This window comes from Vidua macroura, chromosome 2, assembly GCF_024509145.1.
Source record: "Vidua macroura isolate BioBank_ID:100142 chromosome 2, ASM2450914v1, whole genome shotgun sequence".
Taxonomy (NCBI): Eukaryota; Metazoa; Chordata; class Aves; order Passeriformes; family Viduidae; genus Vidua; species Vidua macroura.
The window spans coordinates 98,106,705-98,127,499 of record NC_071572.1 but is presented as its reverse complement, the minus strand read 5'-3'; the positions used below and the strand labels follow the sequence as shown (position 1 = coordinate 98,127,499).

General features: G+C 44.5%; 2 protein-coding genes across 3 annotated transcripts in view; one reads left to right on the top strand and one right to left on the bottom strand.

Moving 5' to 3' along the window:
- The window catches only part of THSD1 (thrombospondin type 1 domain containing 1), a 30,422-nt gene extending 18,671 nt beyond the window's left edge, over window positions 1-11,751 (top strand). For both annotated transcript variants that reach the window (XM_053971056.1, XM_053971057.1), the window contains exons 4-5: window positions 1,818-1,976; window positions 6,358-11,751. In XM_053971056.1, coding sequence (XP_053827031.1) covers window positions 1,818-1,976; window positions 6,358-7,733 — 1,535 coding nt within the window. In that variant the 3' untranslated portion in view covers window positions 7,734-11,751. The remainder of the gene's footprint in view (window positions 1-1,817; window positions 1,977-6,357) is intronic.
- LOC128803793 (fibrinogen-like protein 1) lies at window positions 11,731-20,533 on the bottom strand. Its single transcript, XM_053971058.1, has 9 exons — window positions 20,483-20,533; window positions 20,128-20,184; window positions 18,767-18,848; window positions 17,840-18,050; window positions 16,616-16,775; window positions 15,550-15,647; window positions 15,382-15,470; window positions 13,805-13,995; window positions 11,731-12,864 (listed from the first exon to the last, which is right to left on the bottom strand). The coding sequence occupies exons 3-9, from the start codon at window positions 18,836-18,838 to the stop codon at window positions 12,675-12,677; spliced, it is 1,011 nt and encodes a 336-aa protein (XP_053827033.1). The 5' UTR covers window positions 18,839-18,848; window positions 20,128-20,184; window positions 20,483-20,533; the 3' UTR covers window positions 11,731-12,674.
- Window positions 20,534-20,795: the final 262 nt, after the last annotated feature.

Genomic DNA, 20,795 nt, shown 5'->3' with positions numbered 1-20,795 from the left:
AACTGATACGGTTTTGCAAAATGTCCATGGTCTGTACCTTTTTGGGACTCCTTATCCCAACAAACGTCATCAGTTTCCTGCTTCTTGGCATCCTCTGATTCTCTTTTCCCTTGACACCATACACTTGCTCCATTTTGCACTTCACTGGGAGCTGACATGGCTGCAAACTGAAGGAGGAGTCTGAAAGCTCAGCCTGCCTTTGGGCTCATCACCAGCTCCAGAAACAGAGGGGTGTAAGCAGAGAGGTGCACAAAGAGCACAAAGTGAGATGCAACCTGGGATCTTGGATGTTGCAGTATTGTGGTGGAGTGGGTGACAAACAGCCAGGGTGATCACTTGATATTGTGTGGGCATAGAACCGCAGCAGCACCAGGGTGTCTTGTCATGCCCATTTCTCCTCTGCATTAGGCCAGGCAGATGTCCTGGGGCATGCAGGCACACAAATGTGCCCACACACGCTCTGCAGCCATGGCTGGCAGCACAAGTGTAAGCTCAAACTCTGGGGCTCCATCCTGCAGTGCATCAGGAGGGCAGCTCCACTGGTCCTCTTAGGCTGCTCACATTAATGCTGACATGGTCACAAAACTGTGTAGGACAAGGCCCAAAGCAGTTACAATTTTATGTTTATTGAAACACAGCTGTATTTATTTTGTTAGAGACATTTTAAAATAATAACACACTAGGAACAATACAGCAACCGATAAAACATGAAATCATAAAGCCATTTTCAGTCATGCAACACTCTCTAGTGCTTGGATATCATAACTTGGTTATGGGCTCGGGGCATGCTAGCAGCAGTAATAAAATTAAAAATCATAGCTTGTGTTGGCAGTAGCAACACCATAAATTATCTAAAAGAGCAAAGTTTAACCTGGTCTACTTCTAAAAAAATTTATTAAGCTCTTTTTCAGCTTTCTCTGTGAGCAGTGAAATTGAGTTAAGTAGTCTCTTGTTCTTCTTTCTGTCAGTCAGCTGACCCATAGGAGCGTCCCCAGGGATTTTATCTTTTAAGATTGCACCTGAACTCACGCATTAGTTAGGAATTTGAAGTTGTGGCCCTGCCTCAGTGTTGCTGCTGTCACACAGGGACAGGAATGGTCCCATCTTTCTCTCTCTGGGTTCTCACTGCCATAAAGTTTGAATGTGGAGATCACTGGATGAGGATGTTGTCTAAGAAAAAGAGGGATTTTATTACACGTTAAAAAATTATAATGTAGTGTTAGAACCTGAGTCTGCCTCCAGTTAAAATAAATAAATGAACATGCAAAATTCCATCCATGAGTTAATTGCCTAATCATAAGCAATAAAACAATAGAGACCTGTAAGTTGTCAGATGAATGATTCAATAACATGCTTGTGTGCTGGGAAGAAAATAAAGAGTAAACCAATGTTGTCATTTCATTAGGCCTTGTAGGCTTATCATCCTGTCACAATCATATAAATCAGCAGTAACTGTACTTCAGTCAATCAAATTATCCTGCTGTAAATGCACTGTTTGTCAGGCAGGAATTGGATGAATATATAAATTACCAGCCCACTTCAAAGATCTGTGGATTCATTTCCTTTTGCTGTTGTTCCAGGCAGAACCTGTCTGCCAGTTGACTGAACACTGTTGCAGGCTGACACTGGGGTGAAAAAAGGAAAACAGCAAGTGGAAGCTTTGGCTCATTCCTGGATGCCGTTTGCTATTTTGGTCTTGCTGTTTGCATTGTTTGGTTATTTATTGCTGTTTTTCTGAAAAAGAAGACAAATGGCTGTGTCTTTAAAGGTAAGGAGGCAGACACGTTCCTCATTGCTGTGAGCTTGTGTATTTGTAGAAACGTGGAGCCGGTGGCAGCCCTGGAGCCCATGCAGTGTCACCTGTGGGGACGGAATCCGGGAGCGCTTCCGAGAGTGCCTCACCTCCTCGCCAGCAAAACCAGGCTGCGCTGGATCGCCGAGGGAGACTTCCCTGTGCTCGCTGGAGGAGTGTGTGTGTATGTAGCTCTGCTGTCCTCTTCCCCTGGTCATGTGACCACCCTGGCAAAAGCAAAGTGTAAAATGGAAACATCCCATCTCTCTTTCAGTCATACTGATTTGGGGGGCTGTCACATTCCTGTGGTTGATGGAGTAGGGCAGGAGCCTCTGTGCATTTGATTGTGGGACACTGAAGATAGGGTTTCAAGGCATAATATTTCTGAATGCTATGGGTGCAATGGAAGCAGTTTAAAATCTCCAGGATGATCAGAGTGGAGAAGTCCTGAAAGAGAGATCTTGAGGCTATCAGAACATGTTCAGTAGTGAAAGCCAAAGACTCCAGTGGGAACCTATTAAAAAAGTTAAAGGCAGTTAGAAAAGGGTGCTGGTTTCAGCTGGGACCTGTGGTGTGAGGTTGCCATTCTGTGAGTTTTTTGAGGTGGCAGTGCCAGGTCTCCCCCTGCTCCAGTCTGCCACTGCTGCTGGCCTGTGACAGGGCAGGCTGGCTGTAACTGATAGGTAAGGCTTTATAAAGCCTTTATAAACCCTTACCTGTCGGTAACAACTGGTCACTGCTGGTGGGTGGCAAGTGAGTGCAGATACAAGAGACCTGAGCCTTCTGTAAGATGATAGGTGGATTACAGCAGCCACATGGCCTTCAGTGAGGCTGGATGAGGCTGTGCCAGCACCATAGTTGGGTGCTGACAGCCACCACTGAGGGGCATGAGAAGTGCCCTCTTTCAGCAAGGTACTGGTGCTCAGTCTGTGCAAAATTTTTGCTTCTTGCAAACTCCCTGCTGAAAAGGAGTGTGCTGATGCCAAGGGACCACAGAGAACAGAAAGCTGATCTAAAAGCTCCAGTGCCTTTGTGTCCCACAGGTGCCACAGGGTGTGGGGATGGGGAAGGAAAGATGCCCAGGAACTGTGCAGGCTCCTAGGATCTCAGACTCTAATATCTTAATAGATATTTTAAGCTATTGCAAAGTGACCAATACCTTACTCCTTGCTTTGGCTGCTTGCAGGCACTTCTTTCTGCTTGCAAAAGTGCCTTGTGTAGAACTGGAATAGAGGCAGCTAAAAAATGGACAGTTTGGGGATGTGGGGAGTTGTTTACCCCATGGTCACTATGGTGCTTATGCCACTGAAAAGGAAAGGACAGCAGGGGGAGAGAATATGCAGCTGGAGCAGGAAGAGGGGAGGACTGTGTTTTTAATGGAAGTGTTGGCTTGAACCAGCTTCAAGGTGTCTGAGGATGAAGGCCTCAGAAGTATACAGGCAGGACTGAAATGTGTTGTGGAGCACTGCAGGAAATGGGTTGTGTTTAACAAAAGTGTGGTGGATGGAAAACACTAAAAATTATATTCTATCAAAGTATTACATGTTGTCAGTGGTCATGAAGCACTGGGAAATGTTTTAACAGGTCTAATGTTTTTAATGACTTGAAAATGCTGGCCATGTGGGTTTGCTTATTTAGTAAAGCTCTGAGTAAAAGCAGAGAGGAACAATTTAGATGCTTTGGGTCCCCAGCTTAAACCAGCCCTGCTCTAGTTGTCTTCTCTATGCCAGACTCTCTGAGGCTGCTGTGGGCAGCAATACCACCACCAAAATGCAGTGGGGTTGTTAGTGTTTTTCCAAAGCTGCTGTTGAGCTGTGCTATCCCACGCCTCCTGTCTATCTTCTGGAGGGGTAAGTCTGTAAGTATATAATTTGGTTTGGCTCCTTACCACCTCTGGAGCTCAGAGAGCAGTCCTGGTGCAGGGAGCTCGCTGGAGGGGGTTCCCTGCATGCAGAGCATGTGCTGGAAACATGATTTGTGTGTGGGCCTTGCTTTGCATGCATGGAGGTGACAGGCCTCTGGTGCTTCTCAGAGGGGTCACTCCTCCCGTGCAGATGTGCAGCTGTAAAAGGTGTATGTTGGTTTCCAACCATCCTGTGCATACACTGTGCACACACCTATGGTAGTCTGGTTGGACTCAGAAGGTCTGGACAATCCCCAGATTCCAGTGAGTTCTCTAGGTTAATAAAAAGGGTTAATATATAGAGAGCACAGATGCAAAGGAGGCCTGCATCTGCACCCATTGCTGCGGGATCATCTGGAGGAAATACCTCGCTTCTGTCTTGCACATGGTTTCTAATCCTCCTGCTCCCACGTGGGGCAGTTTCCTTTACAGAATCACATCCATGATTTCATCCCATTGAATCTCAGCTTGCTCAAGAAGTGGTTTTACACTCTGGTTTGCAGTGTTCATCCACTGCCTGATCTCAAGCTGGGAGTGTCACCCTCACTCTTTCCACTCTGGTTGTCTGCAGATTTTGGAAGCAGACAGGTTCTGTTTCCAGCATAGCTCTGCAGACATTAGTCCAGCAGATGGAGCAAATGGCTGAATGAGCAAGGCCAGCACGCAGTGTAGGGGCCAATGAGGTGCAGGGAGAAGTGAACCATAGGGACCCAGTCCTGTTTGGAACCTCTCAGTTCCTTGCTGTTAGCTGTGTACCCAAAAACAATGCAGCACAGTGTGCATTACAAACATGAGCAAACAAGACTGAGAGAAGGATGAGAAATGAATTAATTGCTCTGCTGCTCCGCTACAGTGGTGCTGAATAGAGCAAATGCTGGCCCTGCCTGCTTCCCTGAGGTCAGCTTGTTCACTCCCCGCTCAGGTGTCCAGAGCAGCAGTACTCTGGGCTCTGGCACGGGGCATTGGACTGAATGCAAATTTTAGAGATCTTCCTATAAGATTCAGCAGGCAGTGGTCTTGTTCTTTAAGTTGGTTTCAAGATCTCAGAGTGACACAAAGCTCAAAGTTAATCCAATGGCAGGATTTTTTAGAGAACTTGGGATTGTTAGGTATCCCTGAAATAGGGAAGTGGATCTCCTTCCCAGCCCAGCACCCTGCATGTCAGTTCTGTAGTAGCCCAAGACCTTCTGCCTATGTTCATCAGTGCATTTGTGCATCCTGCCCACCTAACAGCTGCACTACCAGCTTGCTGTTGAGTGTGTGTTCTCCTGAATTATGGGAAGTACATGGTGTCCAGTTCTTGTTATTCTGCAGTCACATTTCCTATTCCTGGACAGTCACTGTGGTGCAGGCAGGAGCACCTGCCAAGTCTTACAGCTGGCTGTCTGTCAGTCTGATGGAAGGCTTTGGGTTCTGGATAAAACTAGAGACTAGAGCAGGGTTGTTCAGTGGTTTCGTTGGAGCTTACGCCTTTACAGCCAGCTCTTGTCAACTGCAACTAACCAGCCTTATCCTCCAACAAAATCTTCCTGGCTGTAGGGAGCTGATGTCTGACCAGAACAAAAGAATTTGGGCAGTGGTAACAGGTACTAAAATTAGCGACTGGACCAATTAATCCACTTTCGACCATGCTGTATTCTGCTCAAGATTGCCCCTGAAATACCTGGGACCTCATTAAAAAAAAAAAAAAAGAACTATTAATTTGTCATTGTTTCAGCCATCTGTAATGCGGTGGAATAGGCAAGTGAGAGGTTTAAACAGGGCTGTGGACAGCTCTGAGATTGTCACATTACAGGTTAGAATCTTAGAATATCTCAAATTGGAAGTGGCCCAAAAGGATCATAGAGTCCAACTCCCTGCTCCCCCAGGACTACTAAAGCTAAACCATATGACTGAGAGCATCATCCAGACAGTCAGTCTATGAATTCTGGCTATGATGACTTCCCTAGGGATCCTGTCCCAGTGACTAATTATCCTTTCAGTAAAGAAAGGTTTGCAGAGTATTTTTCCCTGTTCAAAGTCCCATCTCCAGTCCACAACAGAAGGGTATCAATAGTAGAATGCTGGAGAAAGAGCAATGGCACTTTCAGTTGAAAGCTTGCTGTGGCATAGGAAGGTTTTGTCCTCTGGGACTGTGGCACCAGACAGTGGTAGAAGCATCTTCAGAGGACTGCTTAGAAAAGTTACATTGCCTCTCCTGATGCTGCCTCTCTCTTCAAATTCATTTCAATTCTCACACCCACTTAAGCTCTCCTAAAAATAATTTTAAAGTGATACCTGAAGTGCTAGCCTGCGTTGAAATATTTTTACCCCCTTTATGTCACTTTTCAACAGGAAATCTAAATGTACTTCATAAAGAAAGGCAAACAGATTTCCTTCATTTTACAGGTATTCAGTAATACTTTATGGAAATGGCAGAACAGGAAAAAGATAATGATTACATTTAAAAGGTCTGTGGAGCCTTGTTTTAAAGTAAGTATATGTTCATGCCTGTTTGAAGTCGTCAAGTAGTAAGTCATATCCAATGAGCAAATTTTAATGGCAGACAACTTCCTGTACTGTATTAATGGCTTCTTTTCCTTAGCAGTGAAGTATCCATCCTCAAATACCAAAATGCTGCTGCCAGTGCAACTCTGACAGATGTGTGTGCTCTTTCTTACAGCTGTCCAGCTTCCTACCCCACCTTCTGTTGAGCCAGGAGAGGACCAGAAAGCAAATAATATCGTTACCATCACAGGTATCTCGCTATGCTTGTTCATCATCTTTGCCACTGTTCTTATCACCCTCTGGAGGAAGCTCTGCAGAGCTCAGAAGTGCAGCACTGCTGTCCGACGAAACTCCGTCCATTCCCCCGGCTTCCGGAAAAACTCAGATGAGGAGAACATTTGCCAAGGCAGCAAGCAACGGGACAGCTTTGCCGAAGGAGGGGACGCCCCTGTTAACATTCCCCTAACCTATAGGCGAAGCCTCCAATTTGCCCAAGAAGATGATGCCTCTGGAAATGAAAACTTTCAGCCAAATGCCCAAAAAATAATCCCTCCAATTTTCAGCTATCGCCTGGCACAGCAGCAGCTGAAAGAGATGAAGAAGAAAGGCCTGACGGAGACCACGAAGGTGTACCATGTCTCTCAGAATCCTCTCACGGACACCGTTCTTGGTGCCACCACGATGCTTCCCCTGAGCGGGGAAAACCAAGAGGAGGCAGCGGCAAACAAATTTCGGATCAAATCTCCATTTCTGGACCAGCCAACCAGTCAGCCCAAGTTCCTGGGAGAAGGCTCTCACCCTAGGCTGGATTTTCCATTCTCACAGGCCAATCCTGCAATGAGCCCTACCCAAACCTTGGTAAGAAGAGGTCATTTCAAGCACCAGGATAACAGAGTGGACTTGCCTGAGAGGGGCTGTCACAGAAACTCGCAGTTCAGAAGAACAGCCAGTTTCCATGAAACTAAAAAGGCCAGGCCTTTCAGAGAGAGAAGCATGTCCACACTCACACCCCGACAGACTCCTCTCTACAACTCCAGGACCAGGACATGGGACCAGGGTCTGGAGGACAGGACACGGCCAAAATCGAGAAACGCTAATCCAGCTTGTGAAAAGCTGGATCAGCCCCACAGCACTGTGCTGGGCTGTGAACCACAGGGCCACGGCGCAAAGCCCCACCACAGGGCAGGTCCCCCGGTGAGGAAGCTGGACCTGATCACAGACCGCCAGCCTGCCGGTCAGGAGAAGGCAGCTGAGAAGCCTGAGCCCAGCCGAAGTAAGAGAGGCCCTTCCCCTAACCCCAAAGGGGCATGGCGGAAAGAAACCGGCCCAAATGGCAAAGATAATTCCCAGAGAGGCCTAAGCATCAGCCCTGCCCAGTATCGAAGGGACAAGTGCCAGAGCTTCCCCGTGGACCCTGAGTTTGCCTTTTATGACAATTCTACTTTTGGCTTAACAGAGGCGGAGCAGCAGATGATTGACCTCCCTGGGTATTTTGGTTCAAATGAAGAAGATGAAACAAGTACTCTGAGCATTGAGAAGCTGGTGATCTGAGTGACTCATTGCAGCCCTGCAGGAGTGGCGTGCGTGGGAGAGGATCTGCGGGATCGGTTGGCTTCTGGTGAAAGAAAGAGCAGGAGTCACGTTACCTCCACACACAGTGGCAGGGAGTAATGCCCCAGGTCTGGCTTGTGGGAACATATTCCGTTCTAATTACTGGAAAGTGCTTTCATATAATTATTTTTTGTATGTATGTGTGTACAAGACACACAAAGTACCCTGGGAAAGAACATGTTAGTTAAGGTGTGGCGCAGGAATATCCAATAGATTTTATTGTGTAAAGCAGTCATGTTTTGTGCATCATACATGATGAGTGACACTGACATTTCCCAACTTGTCAACTGTGTACTGGTAGACTGTGATATACTGAAGCATCCACTGTCCAGCATCCTCAACCATCTGCCCTGATTAGTGAATCATTTCCCATCTAGAAAGCACAAAGCTCAATCTGTGGGCAGTTTTCATCATTTTTCTGATAGTTATCAGTGAACTGCATTGATTTGTAATTATTGCTGAAATAACTCATATGGTGGGGGGTTTTTAGTTGGTTATATGAAAGTGCAAACAATTGATGCTGAGCACTTGAGTGAATTTAAAATTGTGGAGACATTTTCATCATTCAGGACTTTGATATTTTCTTACTGTCAATATTTATATCAAGAAAACAATGCACAAATATTTGCAGGAAATTAGTACAAAAGGCATGCTACAGGGAGGGCAAAGAAAATAGATGATCAGATTTTAGTCCTCACAGAAATGTTACCGCAGCATGTTACCTGTAAAAAGCAGTGAGAGAACTGTTGAATTATGCATCCTTTCCATAGTCATCCTTTCCTTTATTAAAATTTTTAAATGTAAATACATGGACAATAATACTACTACGGCAAGCTCAAAATAAATTATGAACAAAACCAGCAAACAACAAGATTATTTGATTAATACCTGTTCTGGGAACAGAAAATTAAAATGGCTTGACAATATCTGGTGATTTTAGAAGAATTTAAAAGATTAGGAGAATCTTTTAGAATCATTTACATTGGAAAGACATCTAAAATAATTAAGTCCAACCATTAACGTAACACCACTGTGCTTACCACTAAACCATATCCCTTAACTGCCACATCCACACACCTTTTGAACACTTTCAAGGACAGTGATTCCACTGCTTCCCTGGGATGCCTGTTCCAATGCCTGACCACTCTTTCAGTGAATAAATTTTCCCTCATATCAAATCTAAATCTCCTCTGGCATAACTTGAGGCCATTTCCTCTGATCCTGTCACTTTTTACCTGGGAGAAGGGGCCAACCAACCCCCATGATGGGCTTTTTTGTCGTGTTTTAAAACCAGACATCACAAATTTGCCATTAGATTCTGCTGTAAGTATTCAGAGTTGAGTTGGAACTCCAATTAACAGCAGAAGCAGAGCTCAGGCCTTTGTGAATGACTAAGACTTTTCTTGCCATTTGTTAGGATAAACGTCTCTCTGGGGATGTTGCAAAGACCAGGGGATTGCTAGTGAGCAGAAACAAGAAAAGAAAAGAGGAGATGCTGCCCATGGAGGTTGGTGTAAGAGAAGAAAGGTTTAGGCAGTGGACTATTGGTCTTAGACCAACTCTCCCCTTAAGGAGCCCAACCCTACATGCCCTTTAACCTGCCTTGTGGGTGTGAAAGCAAAATTAGCATGTGCTCCATTGTCATGAAGTAGGCTGCTGTCTTTCTCAAAACTGGCTTTCTGAGCAGAGAGAGAGATTTCCCGATCCCACACTTCTTCCTCCCCCCACTCCCCCACAAACCAACAGCAATTTTAAACAAGGAGCAGCATTGCTGTGTCTAAGCTGCCAGTTTCCGATGGCACCCCGCTGCAGTGTCCAAAGCTTGCACAGGCACACGGTGTTACCTGCTGTGACAACACAGGAGAAGCAAGCTTCAGCATTTGGCCACCAGAGTCAAATCTGGCTGTTTGAATGGCCTTTCTGATGGGTAATGTTTTGTAGCTGCTCCTGGAGTGAGGGATCCGACTCACTGGGTGATATGAGCTCCTTCATTCCTGGGAGCCATGCCAAGATGCCAGTGTTCAGCCCTTGGCCCAGCGTGGTGTTGGTACCAGTGATGCGTTCCCATGAACTGTCAGCTTGAAAAGCTGCTTAAAGCGTTCAAGAACATGTTCATGCTTGAAGAGTTATCCAAAGGCAATCAAATATAATGAGTCTTTAAATTGACTTAAATGAGCTGGAAGTCAGACCTCTGAAACAATTGCTGCTCAGATTACTTACCCTGCCTGTACTAAGGTAAGGTCTGTGGTGTGAAGTACCTTCTCCCTGAAGCAGTGATCCATCATCATTGGAGCTGCAGTGCTGCAGTATCTGTTTAAGCTTTGTTGAGCCTCTCAGCATGGGAGAGAGACCCTGGAGAAATGGGAGATCAAATGTGCAGTGCAGCAACATTCAGCAAGCATCCCCCTAAGCTTCAGCGGGAGGGATTGGAGCTTGGCGGTAGCCCTTAGAGCCAGTAAATACTCAGCTAGTGGCATTCTACCCTGTTTATTAAGATTCAAGGCAGTTCTGAAATGCTTCCTGGGGTTTGCTGTGGGATTTGCAGTCTCTTGCACAAAGCCCTGCGACCCTTGCATCTCAGAGGGAGTTTGCCACAGGAGGGCAGAGAAGGGGTAACATTGCTCTAAATCAGATGGTGCTTTCTGCAAAGTTGTCCCAGTGCTGTCTTATGCATTAGAGGTACTTAGGTACATTTTACATCAAAGGCAGCAGGGCACACCCCTTTCCTCCCAGCTTGTCATACCTTGGCCTCCCTTTCTCTCTCAGAGACAGGAAGAACACCGTAACATTGATGCCTCCCCCTCCATACTGACACACAGGGAAGCAGGCTCCATAGTCTGGACTTCATACTGCTCATTGCTCACTCCCTGGGGAACTGGACTGGGTGCTGGTTGTCTGATTAAGCCCTGCTGACTTCACCTCCAGCTTGATATTCCATTATCAGATGGGTTACCAGATGCTTAATGAACTGCCAGACCACAAATGCTCTCCCCTAAGTGCTGTAGTTTCCACAATCTTTGCTCTACTTCCTTAGCTCTCTACTGAAGAATGGGATTGAGCATGAACTGCCAGAAGGCATGAACTTATTTCACTCACATTTCTGTCTGTCTTCTACCTAGACAAAAATTATCCTTTCTGCCCTCAGTACTGCATCACGGGCCATGCAGTTACAATGTGTCCTTATGTCCCAAACATGCAGTTACAACCTTACACTAAGATTTTACCATATCAAAATACAGAAGCAGTGATCGGAAGGGAAAGAGTAAGTGCTGCCTTTTTGCAGCCCTTTTTTCACATGGGCAATCTCATTCAGCCATGTTGGTGAAAATTTAACTCCACATGAGCATGCTTGAGAAGAGGGCAGGGGGGCAGTCTAGCCAAGGGCACAGGCTCTAGGAGCATAGCTCCCTGGATTGCTGCCCATTACACTGGGACGTTCATGTTTGCAGTCACTGGGATGTCTAGGAAGTAGAGGAACCAAACCAAGTTTTAAACTGAACCTTCACCTCAGGCCTCTGCATTGTCTCTGGGACAGCTTGAGCCATGAAAATCAAAGTTACCTTGCAGACCCTTTCAACTACCCAGGACAACAGGTGAAAAAGCACCAGAGCCAACACTGAAAGAATACATTTCTCATATTATGAGCTTTCCAAGATTTTGATCCAGATTTCTGTTCACATTCCTATTGTTGAAAACCAGATAAAAAGTATCAAGTCCTACTCAGATGGTTTTATTTCCCTCTTTATTGGTATGTATACAAATTACAGTATGTATGGATATAAAAGCAAGTAAATGGAAAAGGAATACCAGTTTAAAAATTATTATAAATCAGAAAAAAAGGAAACAGACTTATTCTACAGTATGTTAGTTAAATTATGTGCATCAAGCTGATACTGCTGTTCATTTTTAACTGTTGTTATTAACAGCTGTAGAAAATAAATTTTCAGTATTCAATTTCTTTCAGTCATTTGTGTTGCTCTTTAATTTCACCCAGTGAGACGATGATGAAAACAGTGTGCCTTGTGATTCAACCACTTTCTGATTCCCCTTCACTAATGCAAAGTGATCTGATAAATTACAGGAGAATGTACAGGAGAATCGTGACTGCATTTTAGGAACTTCTAGGAATATCTGTGCTCACCTTAATTTTAGTAAAATCTGCATGATTTTATTCTGGGGCTTAAGTCTGGTTGGCAGGATTGTCTTTTAATGTCTTGTGGTGTACTCTAGCAGTGGATCTGCAGCAGGAAGCTATTGGAATGGAACTCACACTGTCCATATTGTGGGTGTTTACTTTGAAGCAGCATTAGTCTGGATGCATATTAGCCATTGAAGCATGTCCATCCACAGGTTTGGTTTCACATGCTCCAGGAGCACTCTGCAACTGAAGTGTGGCAAGAACCGTAGGGAAAGTTGCTTAAAAATATTCTCCTGATGCAGAACAAAGCACTAACGAAGGCACACCAGATGAAGTCCAATTCCCCATCCCCTTGTTCTTTCTATCCTGATGTTCTCATAACTGAAACACTGATGGTAAAAATCAAGATGAGAAAGGTTTAGACTTGGAAAAGTATAGACTGATTAAAGGGCATACTTGATCCTTCGAAGTCCAGAGAACTTTCAATAAAAATTCTCCAACAAAGTCTTGAAAACTGCTGAAAAAGAAAACTCTGTTTATCCCATGACTGCGATCCATATGTTTTTTATTAAATTGTTGTCTGGCTGTGCTCAAACAACTCGTGCTGCTAGCTTCAGGTAGCAGAAGCAGGTGCAACTCCAGCTATCAATGCAGGTTTGGCGACTGGCAGCAGCAGAGCAGTGGCTATCAGCTTACACCATTCTTTTCAGCCTGTGCTTTTTCTCTTTCCAAAGCAGCAGGTTTCAGCTGCCCTGACTGTTCTCACCATCTCCGCTCTCTCTGTCGATAAAGAATGGAGCCCTGATTTTCATGGCTGAATATTTCAGTGAGTACCACATCCCGTGCCATGTAGACCAAACCAAGCCATCATCATGGGGTCCACTGTACCTCCCTCTTTTGTAGTATTGCCCATTGAGGTTTACTGCATGGCACCTTGGAAAAAATGTAGGAAAGACAAAAAGGGAATTCTGTTTAGCATGAGAAGATATTGCATCATTGCAGTGAAGTACCATTCTCACAAAATATATATCTAGATATACCAGGGTGGGATGGACTAAATGGTTAAGGCTTTTAGTGGAACACGGGAATATGTGGGTCATCCTAAAGCAGACACCTACACTGGTCAGATGATTCAGCCTGTCGACTCCATCAGGTGTATTAACTAGGGGCATTAGAACTGCATGGCCTGAACAATGGGATGTAGTGCCACTTGGTATGCTCTAGCTCAAGCGTAGGCAGCTCCATATTGACACCTAAAAATGCAGATGTTTTTTCATTGAGGTAAATCCTGCTATTGATGTACATTTTTGTAGCTCCACTGATTTCAATTGTTATGCGATGAGAATCTGGCCTAAGAGGCTCATCCTGCACTAAAGCAGAGAAAATCTGAGAGTGTTAACATCCCAGTTTCCAGGGCTGTTAAACATGAGTCCTTATCCATTGATGTGTGGCATATGCCCAAACAGCAAATATACCATCATAACTGTTTTGGGGTAGCTCTGCCCCAAAACAGTTATGGGAAATGTCCTTCATACACACTTCACCTTACCATGGTTACAGTTGTTCTTCACTGGAGTATAACACAAAGCACTTTCAGGAATTTTAACTGAGCTCTTTTCCTTCCAGATCATTGTCCCCTGAGCATTTGTTCTAACCCATTTTCTTAAAGTGAATTCAACTTACCTGCTTTGTTGTAATAAAAGTAGTAAATTGTTTTCCTTTGAGGATCTGTAGGTCTAAACATCTTAAGTTTGGCTGTGTGAGGTGGCAAGTGCACACAGCAACCTCCAGCTGCTGTAAGGCAGGCAAGTCCTCTCAGCTGTGCAGCCACCCACAACCTACCCATCCAAGAGGAATCGGTTGTTTTCCATACCTGTTAAACCACCAGCCACCCTTGTTTTCTGATGCACAGTTGCCTGCCAGGAATTGATCGTGATCCTTATCAAATGTGGTGAACTGCATCCCTCTGTGAGAAGCTGACCACTGATCTTCAAAATTGCTCCCACCAGACAGAGCGTCGCCAGCATTACCAGAATAGATGCCAAACCATAACCTGTAATTTTCCTACAAGAATATGTGAAACATTTATTTGATATCCATTCTTTCTGCCTTTTCTCACAGTTTTGAGGTCAAATTAGCTCTGGACATTTCATCCACTGTCAAATGCATGACTGTTGAAGTCAAGGGTGACTTGACTCCATGCTTTACTGATCCTAGTGTAGATCAATGCAGCATTTAAACTTCCAGAAGGGATTGCTGCTGCTGCTACAAAGGGCTCCAGGTTTATTGTCATTCAACAACCATTTAATACACTTTACAGCAAGATGGAAAGCTCTTTCTAGATGATCAAGAACAACTTAGCAGAAAACTGCCAAATGTCAAGTAATTTCCTTCATAAAGAGGTCAGTTTTTCAGCTAGAATAAATGATTAGGCATTTTGCTCTTCCAATAACTAGAAGCCATCTGATTTCTATGGTCTGGTCCTGGTAGGAGTATTTAGAATAATAGCTCCATTGTGCACAGCTAACAGGTCTAAGAGATAATTGATATTAAGTGGATAGTTACATTTGTGTTGTGGGCTTTCTACTGTCAAAATTGTCCTAATTTCTTTATGAAAAATGGTAGTAAGGTATTAAAATGCAGCTGTTCAAACGTTTCAAAAGAAACCTCTAATTGCAAACTGAGCATAATGTGCACATTTCTGGAGTAGTGATGGAGTTGGAACTAGGACTGGTCCGTGCAGTATCCTTGGTTATTTGGGCTACTTACATGTGGTGTTCAGGTAGGCAAGTCTGCAAAGAACAGTACTTGTATGGAGCTGGACTGTGTCTACAGCTAGAAATCACAACATAAGAATACAGGACGTGTCTGTCTCTGGGCTTTCTGTGTCTGTAGCAGTAGGTACAGTGCTACAGGTACCTCTCTTCAAGACAGGAACTTACAACTGCTCTTCAAAACTTTGATTTGAATTCCCTGGTTTATTTTAAAACAAAGTTGAGAGGATTTGCTCTGGCACTTGCCTTTTATGTGACAGTCTGCAACACTCTCTTAGAAAGCAGGAGAACAGAGTTCCATTTAGTTGCAGAGGTTCAAACCCTAAGGGTCTTTTCACTCACAGAAGACTCTTTTAATCATGAGGCCAGAGGCAAATACATGTGGGAATCCCTCTGCCCTGTGGCAGGGAACTGCCCTCTGTTCAGCAGCAGAGTTAGCAAGAGGGCACAAACATGTGATACTGTCACCCACTGACCTGGGCACTCAGTTGTAAGGAAAAAGCCCCAGGTCTGTGTCCCTGATCCCAGGGCTGTTTGTCAGTCAGACAAACTAGGAAGCCCAGGAAACCAGAGCAGAGCTGTAGATAAAATCCTGATACTGGTCTGATGTTGCATATGTAGCTGCCCCACCCTCACAGACCAAAGCAAGAAAATCACTTCTCTCTCCATTTCTTACCTGCTCATTTGCAAGCTGGAAATTTTCATAGATTGCATAACGTCTTTCCCCATGCCAGTCCATCAGGTCAATCTTTAATGAGTTCTCTCCTAAACATAAAGTTGTGTCATGTTAAATGAATACCTAATGCAAATTAGAAAGAAATCTATGGAGAAAAAATACTTGGACCTCTAGCAAGCAGGTCATGGATGTGGTCATTGCCCAGCCAGTATTCATCATTCTTGTCCTGAAATTTCCCAAATCCCAGTTTGTAATCATCCCATTTCCTGCAGAGAGATATAAATTTCATCATGGGAGGGGATTAGATAGTTTGTGACACTTGAGCATGGTAACAAGTAAAACTTCACCTGTATCTCTAGATACTGTTTTCTAAAAGTATCTGGTTCATCTAGAAGTAAACACAACTCACAGCTTACGTTTTCCCCTGCTAAACCTGTGCACACGCATATATGGGGATCAAACCTTCAAACTGCCAAAAAAGAACCCCAAACCCTGTGTTTATTCTCTCTGTTATGTTGTTATTATGGATATTCATTCTGCCTGACCTACATACTAGTCAATGCTCCTCTTCAGGATGTTTTTATTTCACCTGAACTACCATGGCTAGATAGCTACCAGTCTCTGGGCAAGCTGGCTTAGAGTCACTTGAGGTAGCTTTGCAATGCACTGCATAGACTTTAGAAGGCATTAGATATGCCCTGAAATTGTGTGTGCTCTGATAGTGAATTAACCTTCATGGGGACATTTCTTCTGCACAGTGCTACCAGAGCATCTCTCCTCCTGTAAATTTCAGTATGAAAGTCACCTCTCTGGGATTTTGCATAGCAAAAGGACAATCTAGTTTGGCATTTTTTAGAATTATCTGAATACGATAATAAATGTTACAACATGCTGAACATAATTCCTGATATCAGAACAGATCTGTTCAACAGGTCTCAGTCTCTGCAGTGGTAGCAGATACCTGCCAATTTGGAGCCTTTGACAGTCTTCAATAATGATAAAATATGCATTCAAATGCAGAGAACCCATGGAAAAGAAGGTATAGATCCATTTTGAAAATGGTTCCTTCCTGCAAATAGCTACCACCAGGTTGTCCTAATGCTAAATGATCATCACTAATATATAGTCTTGCATATCCTGCTTCTCAAGGGTGGGGTTTTGCCCGGCAGCAGGACAGGGATAGGAGCTGGTGGATTGACCGCAAGCCCTGTTGATGCAAGAACAAGGCACCCACCTGTTGAAATTCTCCTTGCCGTTACTCCGCCGCTGAATGACAGTCCAGCCCCCACCATCAGACATGTCACAGAATGCCAGGAAAGGCTCCTGGTCTGCTCTGGGCCTGATCCGGTAGTAGCCACTTGTGGTGCTCTTCCGGCCATACACTGCAGAGCAATCTGGGCAGAACGGTATCAGTTTGTTAAATGGGCTGGGGGCAAAGCCAGGGGCTATGTGCCACCAAGAGAGGATGTCACTGAGAGGCTGTGAGGGACAAGGACAGCTGGCCAGCCTGTGCATAGCTTTGCAAGCCTGGTAAAATCAAAGGAAATGGTGCAGCAATATAGTAGCTACACCAGTTTGCAAACTGCTAGCCTGACAAAGAGCTTTAAGGCTTGAGAGCCTTTGCAGCCATGCCCTCTGAGGGAATAATGCCCAAATCCTTGGTGAAATGCAGGACAGCTGCAGCTTAGCCTGGGGCTATATCATGAAAGCCTGGAACTGAAACTTTATTTGTCAGCAAGATATTTCCAGGGAAGCTAATTTCCATGTGGAAGATAAAGTACCCTCAGCTGATAAGATCAGGGAACAATTTTTCTAAAATAATAGGCTAAGCTCCTGTGTCCAGCTCTATCAGGGCTGTATTAGGAGAGAGCCTTTCAGGAACTCAGTGCTTCACACTTTCAATGTAATGCCCAAAGGCTAAAATCTTGGCCACAGGCAATGATGTCATTTATGACCATGTTCTCAAAGTAACACCAAGGGACAAACTATGCATGCCTGTTCCTGTTTTGTGCCACAGAAGTAATGAGGGAGCTGAGGAACAGGGAGGCTTGGCTCATCCAAACAGCTGCAGCTGAGCCAGGTACTCTGGGCTCCCCTAAATCACTCAGGGAATATGGGCTCTTCAAGAGCAGGACCCATCTCTTCCTAAAGCAGATGCCTAAAGTAAATCTGATGGAAAACACGAAAGGTGATTGTTCTTCTCTGCAGATAAGAAGCCCTGCTGAAGATGTCCATTTTGTACCTGGGTAATAGCTGCCTACAGCTGGAATAAGTGATTCTAGCCCCAAGGGATATCTTATCGTGTCAGGGCAACGAGTCAGCTCCTCTCCTTCCCATGTATCTGTATTTTAAATCACAATCCACTTTAAAAATGTAAAACTATTAGCAGAAGTAAAATATGACACATGGGACATTGCAGGGAGAAAGAAACATTGTGGCACACTACTGCAAACTGTACCTTGGTCATACACTATCAAATTTCCACTGGTTGTGGGTAAAAGCGTCTCCTGCTGCATGCTCCTGTTGCCTGAGAACAGTTCACTTTTCGTTCTGTGGTAAGTGTTCTCCAGTATGTCCTTCAGCTGCAATTCATATAAGTAAAGCAAGTCTTGAAGATGTTTTAACTTTTGTCTTAATTTATTGTTGTCTATGAGGCAGATATCTTTGTCCTATGGAGAAAATAAAAGAAAACCCCCCACACTTCAGTCAGTGGTAAGGAGAGACAAAAGAGAAAGGAGTATCTGTCTCTTCTTGACCCTAGTATGTCACATTGCCTATGTGGATCAACATGATTTCATGGTGATCTCTTCTTAAGATGTCCAAATCTTACATAGCATCAGCTGTTTAATTGAATCCAGTGGAAAAGGGGTTTCTGCAATGACCTTGGCATTGATCAGAGCATGCCAGAATACGATTAGATGCACAAAAAGTTACTTTGGACAAAAATAATTTGTCTTGACCCCTACTTGGTGAGCTCAAGAGGAAAGTTTGCAAACTATGAAAGTGCTCAGGTTGATAAGAGAGGGAAAACTTGGCTCTTGCACTGCAGATGGGCAAAACCAGCAAGGTTCCAGAATTAGCTTTGTGTAAAACTGGAAAAGAGCTGATATTTTGGCTATAAAAATACATTTTTTAAAAAGAATTTTTTGTTGTTATTTTTTTTTAATTCTTAGTAACGTCAGTTCAATCTCCCAGACAGCTGCACAGCTCTTAATGCTATGAAAATCCTGTATTATCAGGATGACATTCCTTTAGCTGCAGGCAGATGCCTTTTTACTCTGCTCTTACAGGTCTCCATCCCTCTTGTGGGGGAGTATTCATCTCTGCATGACTGGGAATGGTGAACCATTGAGAGAGTGTACAGACATGGCTAAAAGATACACACCGAAAACCTGGGTGCAGGTGAGCCAAAGCTGACCAGGAGGAGCAGCAGCAACCAGTGCATCATCACACTCATTTCTTATCACCTGAAAAGAGGCATTGACAGGCTGTAATGGAAGCTTTTTTAGTTCCTCTCACAACTTAATCCCCCCTCACACGTATGTTTAATTCCCCAGAAGATGCTGCAGGATTTATTAAGGAGGTTGCTTGAAACTACAGGCAGGACAAAATCAGGGTAACATGTATATTAAGGAGAAGCTAAAGCACCAGTGCAGTATGCTGACAGGGATAAAGGCTCAGGTCTGCTCCCGATTCCCCACAGAAATAAATACTCTGTGTGACTTTCCAGCAACCTCTGTATCTCCTCCCAGGTATTCACACAGGAAGTTGCTCAGCAATCATGTCTCCTTGAGGACTTTTCATCAAAATCCCACAGAGTTTATTCAGTTCAAACTTCTTGAAGTGGAATTAAGAGGAATTTTCCTCCTGGTTAAGTGATTGTAGACATTTCCCTCCTCATCCTTGGAGTGGTCTGTGAGGATGGGATTACTTTGGAGGCCAAGTCACACATGTGACAGAGTGGACATGAGATAGATTTTCCTTGGATTTCAGGGCAAAAGATGTCTACTGCCAATCTGCTCCAACACACAGAAGTGTTTTTGATTGGAGAGTCTTAGCTAGAAAATATGCTGACTGCCACTGGGAACATACAGCTGAATGTGAGTGAACAGTACAAATTGTTCTCAGTGTGCTTGCATGGTGCTTAAAAAAAAACCAAAATCAGAAAAAAAAAAAAAAAATCCAAAAAATAGGCTAAACCCAACTCCCTCGCTTCACATCTGGAAGTGCTGCACAAACTTGGCTCCCCAGCTCTGTGCTCTGAGTGATGTGCTTTGTTTCTGCTATGGCTCTATCAGCATAGCAGCCCTGCAGCAGCTGATGCTAGAGCTGCTTCCAAACCACCAAAGCTGCTGCAACAGAGGAGCCCTCTGCCAAGATGGGCAGGCAGGGCTCAAAGCAAGCCAAGGGAAGAAGAGCTCCACAGAAGTTGCCCATAAAAGATGACACGCAGGTAGATGCCCCAGTCTGTGGCAATTTTTCAGTTCATAGAGAGAAGAGTTCAACATTGCAGCAGGGGAACCCTGTGAGCCCAGGACCACTGGTGCTGTTCCACACCACCCCACAGTGGCTGCAGCACTGGTGCTGAGGTCAGATTTGGACCCCAGGCAGTGCCCATGGGTGATGGCAAAAAGCTGCCAGGAAGGGTGGGATGAGTGACAGCTCCTGGAAACCAGACAGTGCAGAGCAGAGAGAAAGAAAGCAACTCCATCCACACCTTTACCAAGACACATGAAATGCACCTACCTGTAACTTGCCTTTCTTCAGACCTCCTTCCGGGAAGATTATCTCCCTTAAAGTCAACTGCAAAAGAAAGTGATCATAAACCTGGCTGCATTTCAAGAGGTTGATGAGATTTTCCTCTCCAGATGACCTACATCAAGGGTACAGATGAAGAATGTTTCACAGCACTAGGCAGTTTCACAGAAAAGGTACTCCCAATTCCTTGTGTGAAAGAGTTACCCAAACCCCAAGTTTTCTATTGTTACCCAGTACTCATCTTGCTGCTTCCCAGTGAGAGTAAACAACAGGAGGCTTCTATCAGCAGTGTTCTCTAAAGGAGAGGGGAGAGGGGCTCTGCTGCTTGTGTACTACTACCTACCTTGACTAGGAAGCTCAACCAGACAGACTTTGAGTGTTTATGTGAATCACTCAGACGAATGCTCCCTGTGGGAGTTTCGGCTCATGTTTTAACCCAGCCAGGATAATTTCAGTGAGTCCTGCAAGGTGGAAATAACACAGCTTTTCCATTCAGCATTCCTTTTGCTGTTTAATCTGTTTTATAAGAGCACAGCTGTAATGCCAAAGAAGCTCTGCAAATCTGAAGCAAGAAGCAAATGTGGGAGTATTAAGCAAGACTTACTGTTAGACTGAAATCTCAAGAGGGTTGTGTAACTCTCCTGTGAGCTGGATGA